Consider the following 12,144-nt stretch of genomic DNA (forward strand, 5'->3'; position numbering starts at 1 on the left):
TAGATGATCTCCAGAGGTCCCTTCCAACCCCTACCAGTCTGTGATTCTGTGATTCTGTGATTCTGTGAACTGCCCCACGTCCTCTCTCACTAACTCCAGGCCTGCAAGCAGTCTTGCAGCGTTATTACGGTCGAATACAGGAGCGGAGCAGGGCTCCTCGTTCACCTCATTGAACAGCCAGACTGCGTCTGGGGTCAGAGGTGCCTCTGAATGATGCGGCGGTGCATGTGCGGGAGCTCGTGCCGGTGTACCGTGAGCTCCTCTGACATGGTGCTGCATCGCGATGTGCCCGTGTCGTGGTTTTGGCCAGACTGGCCAATCAGAACGACGGATGGCCCTCCCCTCCCTCTCTCCAAAGAGAGGAGAGGAAGAGATAAGGAGATTTACGGGTTTAGAAAAAGAACTAAACTACTTTAATGAAAATAATAATAAATAAGGAAATAGTAAATAATAATAGAATAATACTAAAAAGTATACAATATTTACAAAACCATATCCAGCTCCCAGGATGACGATCGCGTCACCAGCAGACACAGGGAAAGTCACAGACTGGAGTCAGCAATGGAGAGGAGCTGAACTCCAGTTCTGGAGTCAGGAATGCTCAGATCAGGATCAAAGGCAGATGAACAGACAGGGTCCTCCTCGGACGTTGGCCATTGAAGAAAGAGAGTGAGACCCTTGCCCCGTTATCTCTTAGCTTTTATACTGAGCGTGATGCGGATGGGATGGAATACCCTGTTGGTCCAGTTTTGGGTCACCTGTCCCACCTGCTCCTCCCTGCGGGTGGGACCCCTCTACGCTTCCCCGCTTCTGACCCTGTAATGGGGCAAATAGCGAAGTTAGCTGACCTTGGTTGTTATAGCAATAAGCATAAGCAAGAGCCTCTGTGCATACCGTTCCTTGGTATAATCAGGTCTTATCACTCTTGAGAGTGAACAGTTTCTGATCAATATGCTGTTAATTTCAGAGTTTAGTCAGTTAGAAGAGGCCCAGCTAAAAAGTAAAATTACAAAACAGAAAACTGGGTTTGTTTTACCTCAAACCAGGGCAGCAAGCATTGCCTCTGCAAACACTGAAACCGGTCGCAGGGCTAAAACAGTGTGAGCACATCCTTCAGTGACAAACAGTCAGGCACTCTCTATCATTCAGCATAGGTAGCGTTTACCTGTAGCCTTCTGCAAAATCGAAGGATATTTGGAACTTCTGCTAACAGAAGCACTGAAATGGAAAAAGATAGGAGGGGGTTTTATGATGATTTTCGGAACAGGGAATAAATGAAAGACCCTTTGCTCAGGGTTGTGGTGCTGTCAGTGTTCATTTTCTCCTTGGAGACAGTAACAAAGTACTCCCAGAAAAGCTTTTTAACTATGGTACTACCGTTGTTCCATGTATTTTGGTTGCTGATGCATAAAAAGTTCAGAGAATTTTTTTCTTCCTGCTACTTAATTCCCAGAAAGGTAAGCTTGAAAGGATTTTACCAGAATAGGTTCTTTTCCTTTTAAATTATATATATATATATGTGTGTGTGTGTGTATACAAATTTTTTTTTCCCCAGTAGTCATTTGTGGAAAGATTAAAATTCATATTGGCTTCCTTGTTTTCTTGTGGATTTTGATTTGTTATGGTACTGTTATTCATCAGAAGTCACAATGCTTTTGTTGATATAAAGACTGAAAGAGATGTTTGGCATCCATTTTTATATGAATAATGTTTATTACTTCACATACGTTAGAACACCAAAGTAAAAATATTTTTTCTGTATAATCATTTACAACATATCTTTTCTTGTATTGCGTATAAATTGTAATGAGTCTGGGCCTTTAAATGTTCGAAATGAAGTTATAATTCTCACAGTTGTCACTGTCTTCTGCGTTGCCTGTTAAATCTTGATGAAAAGGAATAGTTAAATCCACCAATATTAGTTTAATGGAACAGTGCAAGACCTGCATGCCCTCTGGTGGAAGCGGTCCTTAACAGACTAATGTAGATCAGCTTTTGCGGCAGAGCTAAATGCCTGACCTGCAGACAGACACGCTCTCCTTTGATATACTTACTTACTCAATTAAGTTGTGTTTCTCCGCAGCAGAGGCTGTTAGCTAGTAGGAAGGAAAACTCTTCCGGTGCGTTATTTTTTTTTTCACACTTTTCATTACGGTTTGAACTCCTTCATTTCTCTTCAACCTCTCTCTTGACTTTTTAAACTTATTACTCCACTGTAATAAAAAGAAAATGAGTTCTATGTTGTGTAAAGATATTGAGAAGTGTCTCATTATTGACACAGGTTTTATACAGAGAATTTTGCTCTGCTTTTAAGGAAGTTTACAGGTCCGATACAAGCTGAGTAAGGATGGGCTCCTCATTTTCACCATTGACTCTGGAAATTTTGCCAACCGAGAGCTGCACCATGTGAAGATTAACAGAGAAGGCAGAGAGCTCATCATTCAGGTATGCCACGACTTATGTTGAGTGTTAAATAATACTTCATGCCACAAACAGACCCACTGATTTTAATGCGTGATTGCCAGGAGGCAAAGGTTTCACATTGATTTGGCGCAACCAACACTGGTCCAGCAGCAGAGCAGCCCTGTAGGTTAGACCAAAGCTCCATCCAGATCCTGCTTCAAAGAGTGCCCAACCGTGGTGTTTACTGCTGAGTGATCCTTCCTTTGTCTATGACAATCTGTGGATTAGAAAACACTTTCGGCCAGAAGCTCATCTGGACCATTGGAGTGGTTTTGGGGCTTAGGGATGTCTGTGCGACCTGTAGTCCCAGAGGAAGCACACAGTACAGATCACTGAAAAGCTGCCAAAGGGAGAAAAACAGCAGAATGAGTACCTGGGAATGTAATTTCGTTTAGGATATGAGCCCCAAGCAGAATGTGTCCCCAGCTGCCTTATCCTCTGACAGAAAAAGAAAAGCTGAGGGAGCACACACTGAGTGCAGCCACTATATGCATGATGATGCCCTGTCCCTTTGCTTGAAGCCACACTGAATGTGACAAACCTCATGAGGGACAAGAATCCTCCTCTACCTTGTTTTCCTGCATTGCCTGTTTTTCCAAGGCAGGGAGAAGAGAACCATCTTACTGCTCCTTCCGCTTTCCTTCTGAGGCTAAGGACAGAAGTTCATGTTACAAAGCAAATTGGTTTGATCTGAGTGGCAGTCATTTAACAGGGAAGGGTGGCAGAGTCTACAGAGAAGCCATGTGTTGAGGAATAGGGTGAGAAGGAGGCAGAAACACAGGAAGCACCACAGTTTTTCTTTCCTCTACAGTTTCCATGTCTGGGTGGTAAAATGATAACGCAGTTAGTGCACGACTAGGGTGAGCAGCCCTGATTATCTAGGCAGGAGGCTTATGCTAAAAGTCAGGGTTTCCCTCAAGTACCAGTCTTCTGTCTGCTGCACTGTGGTTTTCTTCTATGCAGAACTAATTCTTCACAATACGTTTCTAGAGAGACCTCCTTTGAGTGTATGCTGAAGTGACTAGACATGGATTTGGGGAAGCAGGGGGATTTCAGTGTCAAACATTTTAAGCTTTTCTGCAGGGGAATTTTCTTCAAAGCCCTCGATATGACTGTTCTGGTGTACCTTTCAGCTTCTCATGCTAAAATCAAAGCACATTCACTTTGCTATCTTTAGAAACTGAATCACGCTTGGGGGCAGAATTAACTGATTTGCAGCTGAGAGCGTTCCCAGAAGTTTGCAGTACAGAGAGATCTAGGGGTGTCTACATGCTGTTGTAATGAACTAATTTTATTGACCTCTTCCAGGTTGATCAAGTTCTCAAACTCAAACACAACTTTTCTGAGATTGATTTTAAGGCCATCAAATCGCTCACCTTGGGCAAGGTCACAGGTAGGCTCTACTAAGTATATTCCTGATTCATCAGTTGCTATAGTGCTGGAGTTAACCTGTGCTATGTGTTGCGTTTTTAATAGGATTGGGGTTTTGTTTGGCTGGTGTAGCTGTAAGAGTTGGCCTCAGCATTCCAGTGTTCCTATTTGTATATCTCATCAATGCAAAAATTTGGCAGCTTTACTTGTTTGCACTGATAGCAATATTAACTTCTCCCATTGATCCCTCCAGTAAAGTGATTCATGCTGCCTATGTGGCTGCACGGGGTGGCATCTTAGCCTAATGACATCATTTTGCTGACTACAGCTTGCTCCTCCCAAGCCACCTCTGTTTCCTAACGATAAGAACAGCAGCACTGTGAGCCTTCATCCTCTCTACCCTTTTTCCACTCCATTCCTTTTCCATTTGAATTCTGCAAAAAATATTTATATTACATGCAGCACTGAGGCCACAATTCTGCATGCTCTGTGCGTGGACCTTCTTCATCTTTACCCCTCCACGCTACAAAGACATTACAAGACCAGGAAAACTCTGCCTGAAATTTGGAAGGTAGAACTCCTGTATTTTGTTGTTAAGTATGTTATATTACTTTATATAAGAGTCTTATTCATTCCCAGTAAGATTCTAAAGGCTTCCTTGGCTATAGACATTTAAGTCCTTTGTCAGAATTGGACCTTCATATCAAGCCTGACAACTGTTTCACTATTAAAATTTTCTATGTCTTATTAATAGCACTCAAGACCTGCGGGACTGGTAGCTAGACAGAAACTCAAGACATCCCCTAGTGTCCACTTGTGCAATATAATTGTATATAATGACATTAGTGCATTCTGCGTCATGTTTTACTAAGTAGATTAAGGGCAGGAACTGATTTTCCCCTAAATTATATTTAAAGTTTGTTCAGAATGTGGCAGTCTTCCAAGCCTTTGTGGACAGGTTTGGGGACCTGACAGTTTTCAGCCCAAGTCAGAGCTAAGCGAAAAATCTCATTTTGTCAACGGTCAGTTGTAGTGCTGAAAATCTAAAAGAACATTACTCATCATGACCTCTACCGAAAACTTCAGTTATAGATACCAAATCAATAAACCAAGGTTTTTCTAACCAGCAAGATGGAACACAGCAAAAGACCCTCAAACATGTAGCCAGTATGCTGACAAGGTAGAGCTCAGCATCATGGAGATAAACGAGATTTAGTCACAAAAATATGATTAACTTTACAAGTATAAGGTTGTTGCAAAGCCAAAAAGCCCAGATGCATCTCCAAGAGGTCTGGCATTCAGTTCCACTGAACACCACAGACTAGTCTCCAGACAGCTTTTAATGGATATATCTTTCTGTTATTTCTCTCCTGCCCCAAAGTTTATTGGGATTTTGTTTTAGTAGTAGTAGTAATAACAATAATAATAATAGTTCATAATCTGTTATGACACTAAAACCATAAACTTGGCCATCCATATGGTAGGAGATCTTACTGTTGTACCAGGAATCACACAATGCATCCCAGCAAGTCACTTTAATTCCAGCCTAATCCTAATTCTGTTTTTCTCTTCATATGTTAAGTAAATTTCCTCAAAGTTTTTCTTCTGTGTCAGGTTTTCATTTTCCAGGTTTTATCCCATAGCTGTAGCTACGCTGAGTAGAGTCCTTGTGCCCTCACAGAATTACAAATCCCCCTGAGTCTTCTTTTCAGGATGAACAGTCCCAGCTCTATCAAGCCTCTCCTCATATGAAAGATGCTCCAGTCCCTTAATCATCTTTGCAGCCCTTCACTGGACTCACTCCCGTAAGTCCATGTCTTTCTTCCACTGGGGAGCCCAGCACTGGACCCAGCACTCCAGTAGTGTTACATTCATGCAGAGTATGGGAGAAGGATCACCACCTTCTGTCTACTGGCAATGCTCTTCCCAAGGCAACCCTGGATGCCATGATGTCATTGCCTGCATTTGCTACAAGGGCATGTTTCTGGGTCATGGTCAGCTTGTTGTCCACCAGGACCCCCATGTCTGTCTTTGAAAAGCTGCTTTCCCCCCTCAACCAGTGTTGGTGGATGGGGTTATTGTTAATGCAAGGGCAGATCTTTGCATTTCCTTTGTTGAACTTCATGAGGTTCCTGTTATTCCATTTCTCCAGCTTGTCAATGTTCCTCTGAATGGTAACACAACCATCTAGTCTACCGACTGCTCTTCCCAATTTTGTATCATCTCCAGACTTACTCAGGTTGTACACAAAGTATCCGTACTGCTACAAAGTCAAGAGTATTAACTTGTTGTATCAAGACGAGAGCTGGACCTTGTCATTTTAGGAACTTAGAACTTACATAAATGTGACCATTCATCATTTATATTATTATATGGGTAAAATGTCAACTATAGCTTCTTTTATGATGGCTTACCAGAAGGTGAACTGGTGACCTAAACCGATATCCTCCAAGTTCTTCCTTGTCATTGCTCATCCCCTCAGCGAAGCATAAACTTCCAGAGGCATGTGATGCTTCGAAGTAGACCTAGACTTCCTGTAGTGTTTGTTTTGGATGCCACTGGGATTTAGGTATCTAAAGGCATTCATTAGGAACATTTAAGTGTCCACTGAAATAGAACCATATAAAAAACCTCTGTTCTACGTGTCCGACATACCCATGCTATACTCTTCTGAAAATTTGTCTCTTTCTTTCCTGTCACACCCCTGCTTATTTGCCTCCTCTAACAGCCTGACCCTGGCTGCTTAGCCAGATGATTGTACCACTTTATTTCTGAACTCCACCATTCATTTCCCACTGGCTGAGAAATCTCAAAGGGAGCTTCCAGCAGGACATCATAAAAGCTTGAAACCTCTTCCTCACCAGATTTTCTCATGATAACCATTTTAGCACAGCTGGAACTTTTGAAAAATGCACTTCTATACAATAACCAGTTTTTAAATAATAGTGCTTCCCCCTTCCTTCCCCCGGCCCCCCAGCCCCATTACACTTTCTTTAGATAAAAGCTACTTAAACTCTGATATTTTTTCTGCTTTTCAAATCTGCTCAATTTTCCAATGAGTGCCCTACACCCAACTCTGAATTCCAGGAAAAAAACCCTCTGTTTTAGGCAAAGGAGGCTCACCCGGAACTCAAAACGTAGGGACACTCACTCTGCCACAGACTGCTTGAATGACCTTGGGCAAGCCATTTATGTGCAGATATAAAGATAAGCAGGCATTTTATTCCCACTGGAACCAGTCTTAGCTTTACTATCTCTGTTCTGTATCAGTAAAGCATGGATAATAGAACATCCCTTCATCAGAGGGGTGCTAGGAGGATAAAAGCATTAAAGGCTGTGAGCTGTTCAGATCCACAGTAATGGGGCCATATAGCTGCCTTAGAAAGATCAATCTAAATATAAGTGTGGCTTTGAAGACAAGGGAGTAAAAAGAAGCAGCATTCAAGTAGCCAACAGACGTTTGTTGAATTCATCCTCGCCGTATCCAACAGCAATAGAAAATATTATTATCCTGTAGTTTGTTGTCATTTTTACTTCATAAATATAGAGGCAAGACACAAAAGGACCCGTCCAAAGCTCATCAGTATCAGTGGGAGTTTTTCCATGGACTTTTGTGAGTACTGGATTCAGGCCCCAAGTGGGTCATACACTTTATGGCAAAGCCTCAGTGAAATCTTAACCAGAGTCCCAGTTCATTTACTTTAAATACTCCTTGCAGAGATCATACTGCTGTATTTAACCACATGAGCTCTATTGGCAATCTGACCTAACTGTGAAGCTGGCTCTGCTTTGAACAAGGAATTGAACGGCATGACCTTCAGAGGTGTCTTTCAACCTAAATTATTCTGTAATTCTCTGATCTCAGAGACACATTTGCATATGTTTAGGTCTTGTCTAGAAAAAGCTGCAATCCCAATGGAAAATACCATTTATTTGTTTTGGGGTTGACCTTAGTGAGTGTTTGAAAACTTCTTACTGTGCCCCAACATGTCTAAATCTTCCACCATTATCGTCCCTGGAAAAATAATCACTGATGGAGAGAAGTGAATCTCATTGACTGCATATTTGCTTCTGAGTGATTTAATATACTAGCTGTGTAGAGATCCCGGAGTAAAAGGGTAGCATTGAAAGGGATTCAAGAGTATTCTGAAGAAAAAGCTTGCAAAGATTTCTTTAGCACCTATTAATGTTGACGTAATTTATTTGTGTCTTCAAATTGATGAATTAGCAAACCATCCCATATTGGCAATGTAAAATCTGTGTAGTCTAGCGCATGATCATGATGTCTTTTATCTCTAAAAGCCTGAGAGAAAACACACTCCAGTTGTAGGAGTCTTTCCACTGAACCATTCAGCTTTGATATAAAGTGTAGGTAGAAGAAAGTTTATCTGGAAAATAATTTTATTAAAATCATTATGTAGGTGCAGTGCAATTCTTATGATTTCTACAATAGCCTTTCTTATTAAAAGTTCACAAGAAGAAAATGGAATCTATACACTGAAGAGATCACAGAGCAATTCATCCAAGAGTAATATTATATTGGGGGAGATGATAATGGGATAATTAAATCAAAAGGGGTAAGTTGGCATTAACTCTGAGATACAAACGCTTCCCTAAAGAAGCATCTCCTTTTAGAGATTTTCTATGGAAAAGACCTAAGTTCAGTTTTTTGATGGAAAGTCATTCCCTTTTTTCAGCTCACAAGATCACAACTTGCTTGAGAAATATAAAGTCATAATCTCGGAATATTGTGCTTTAGTATTTTAAACAATACAGCAATGGTTGCAAGAGATATTGTCTGGACTCATTTGGTTCTTTACTGCATGCTCTTCTTGCTCTAAATACCTATTTCTTAAAAGGACCATACCCTGGGAAAAGACCTCTTGGGTGCGTTATAGGGCACCTTTAAAAGTAATTGGTTTTCCTCCTAGTAGCCTAGTAAAGAAGTAAGGAAAATGGAAATGACTGCTTAGGGTAAAAGAGGAGAGGCATTTGGGACCAAGATGGCAGCAGTTAAAATAAGCAAAGTTTGACTACCCCAGGCACTTCAAGCAATCCAAGGTCTAAGCCGATAATGCCATCGTGTCTATCAAAAAGAGACCAAATCTATTCACTTTTTCCCCAGCAGTATCATTTACCATATGATCATAACACCATGCTTAAATCCCAGTTTTCTTGATGATAATACTGCCTAAATAAGTGTCCAAGGTCGTCTACTTCTATCCGGAACTTTTATTTTTAGTCTGAATTCTTCGTACTTGAGTTGATTTTAACTGTCTACTCCTGAGAAAACCATGCATTCTTTGCACATCATCTCTCCATCTTCTTGCATATTTTCTTTTTATAGATTATATTTTGAGCCCATGCAAAATCACATAGAGCTGGCTGTGTTGTGACAGATTAGGATTCAAATGTCAAAAACGGTGACATGTAACAAATTTCACATTGCAACTCCAAGCAGTGCTTCATTTTCGGTGACAAACTGTCTTTAAGGAAACACACTAAATGCATGTCTGAAATTATCTACGCTAAACCTAATGAAACAAAAATTCTCAAATGTTCCACTTGGCACAAAATGCTCAATTGCCGGCAAGCAAATCCTGGTGCATTCTCCTCATTCCTGGGAAAACTTGTGAGAAAAATTACCTTTACTTTGTTCTTGTTCTCTCTTGCTTTTTCAGAATTGTTTTGAAGGTGCATTGAACACCTGGAGCCTGTCTCCAGTTCAAACTCATCCTTTTCTTCAGCGAGAGCCAAACTGGTTGAGCTCAATGGTTCTAACCAGGAAAAATTTCTGTTGTTCACTGCCTTTGTGGCAGGCTCACACCAGGAAATGTGCTTATTGCGAAGATGCCTTTTTGTGGGATCCAGTCTAATCCTAAATGTGCTTTCTGCCCTTTCTAAATTAATGATTAGCATCAGCAGTGTTTACTAAGGTTGCTGAAGGACGTAACAGCATATTTTTCGAGGTAACCACACAGTTACCTGCTAGTCAACTCTTCTGATACAGGTGCAGTGTGGAGACTACAAGAGTCTTTTACTTCAAGGTCAGGGACTCAAGTCTAGTGACAATGTCCATGAAGTAATCTGGACAGTGCTGTTCAGGACCTTGGCAAAATGAGGTGATGGACACACTTTAACTTCCACAAAAATCACCTTTCTATTTCTCAGACTCAAAAAAAAAAAAAAAGATAACCAGTGCTTCAGCATGCAGACTAAATTACCCTTTGTGCTTCTACTAGCAATTCACTTAGAATAATTAATTAATTAGGCCACAGACATTTAAAACAGGCTATGTCTGCTCTCACTGATGTTAAAAATAACTTTTGATTAAGGAAATCCATGATGGGCCTTCCTGGATGTAAGTAGGCACACAAGTAAACTTTGGACTCCCTCACATTTAAGTTTCTGAGTGACATGAAATTAATGCTTATAAAGAAACAGCAAAAAGATTTGGATAATGTTTATCATCTCATGTTCCACGGTGATATCTTTAGAAAAAAGGTCGTTTGAGCCACTGTCCCTGCATGCAAATAACACTTTTGATTTCTCTTTGATTCCAATTACCTGTCATATTAGTTGTTGTTTACTATGTCAATTTGCTGATACATTGCTGAGCAGCTTAATGCTTGGTCCTTGAGAATTCCAGCAGAATTCTATTTATGATGAAAATTACTTCCCCGTTATGGAGATATTAAGACTTAAAATTGTTTTACTTATTTGTTATAGACCCCCTAACCAGGATGTAGAGGCCGATGAAATATTCTATAAGCAGCTGGCAGAGGTCTCGCGATCGCTCGCTCTTGTTCTTGTCGGGGACTTCAACTTCCCAGGTGTCTGCTGGAAATATAGCACAGCAGAGAGGGAACAGTCCCGGAGGTTCCTGAAGTGTGTGGAAGACAACTTCCTAACACAGCTGGTGAGGGAGCCAACTAGGGAGAGTGCTCTACTGGACCTGCTGCTTGTTAACAGAGGAGGTCTTGTAGGGGATGTAAAGATTGGAGGTCGTCTTGGGCAGAGTGATCATGAAATGATAGAACTTTCGATTCTTGGTGAAGCAAGGCAGGGAGCCAGCAGAACTGCCACCTTAGATTTCCGAAGGGTGAACTTTGGCCTGCTTAGGAGCATGGTTGAGAGTGTCCCTGGGGGGACAGTCCTGAAGGGCAAAGGTGCCCAGGAAGGCTGGTCTTACTTCAAGGAGGAACTCGTAAAAGCTCAGGAGAAGGCCATCCCCAAGCCCCCAAAAACGAGCAGACAGGGAAGTAGACCAGCCTGGCTAAATAGAGAGCTTTGGCTGGACCTCAGGAAAAAAAAGAAACTTTATGATCTTTGGAAAAGGGTGTTGGCTACTTATGAAAAATACCAAGATGTAGTGAAGCTATGCAGGGCAAAAATTAGAAGGGCCAAAGCTCAAGCAGAACTCATCTTGGGCACCACGGTTAAAGATAACAAGAAGAGGTTCTTTCAGTATATCAATAGAAAAAGGAAGACTAGGCAAAATGTAGGCCCACTAACGAATGAGATGGGCGCCCTGGTGGTGGAAGACACAGAGAAGGCAGAGTTACTGAATGCCTTCTTTGCTTCAGTCTTCACTGTTAAAGCTGTCCCTCATGAGTCCCAGGCCCTGGAGGCAAGGGGGAAGGTCTGGAGAGAGGAAGAGTCTTCCCCAGTAGAGGAAGATCAGGTTAGAGACCACTTGGCCAAACTGGACATTCATAAGTCCATGGGCCCTGATGAGATGCACCCGCAAATGCTTAGAGAGCTGGCAGATGTTATTGCTTGGCCACTCTCCATCATCTTTGAAAGGTCATGGAGAACAGGAGAGGTGCCTGAGGACTGGAGGAAGGCCAATATCACTCCAGTCTTCAAAAAGGGCAGGAAGGAGGACCCAGGGAGCTACAGACCAGTTAGTCTCACCTCTGTCCCTGGGAAGGTAATGGAGCGACTTGTTCTGGATGTCATATCCAAGCACGTTCAAGAGCAGGAAGTTATTGGAAGTGGTCAATGTGGATTTACCAAGGGTAAATCACGCTTGACCAAACTCATAGCCTTCTGTGATGTTATAACTGGCTGGCTGGATGAGGGCAGAGCAGCAGATGTCATCTACCTTGACTTCAGCAAGGCTTTTGATACGGTCTCCCATAACATCCTCGTTAGGAAACTGAGGAAATGTGGACTAGACGAGGGGACAGTGAGGTGGATTGAGAGCTGGCTGTGTGACGGGACTCAGACAGTTGTGATTAATGCAGCAGGGTCGAGTTGGAGGCCTGTAACCAGTGGTGTCCCCCAGGGGTCAATACTTGGACCAGT

The 12,144-nt window shown here is 41.9% G+C and overlaps 1 protein-coding gene across 1 annotated transcript in view; it reads left to right on the forward strand.

Moving 5' to 3' along the window:
• Positions 1-12,144, forward strand: part of CNTNAP5 (contactin associated protein family member 5) — a 298,702-nt gene that overhangs the window by 269,877 nt on the left and 16,681 nt on the right. The window contains exons 20-21 of the mRNA XM_063341381.1: positions 2,315-2,445; positions 3,772-3,856. Coding sequence (XP_063197451.1) covers positions 2,315-2,445; positions 3,772-3,856 — 216 coding nt within the window. The remainder of the gene's footprint in view (positions 1-2,314; positions 2,446-3,771; positions 3,857-12,144) is intronic.

Source organism: Chroicocephalus ridibundus, chromosome 7 (genome assembly GCF_963924245.1).
Source record: "Chroicocephalus ridibundus chromosome 7, bChrRid1.1, whole genome shotgun sequence".
NCBI lineage: Eukaryota > Metazoa > Chordata > Aves > Charadriiformes > Laridae > Chroicocephalus > Chroicocephalus ridibundus.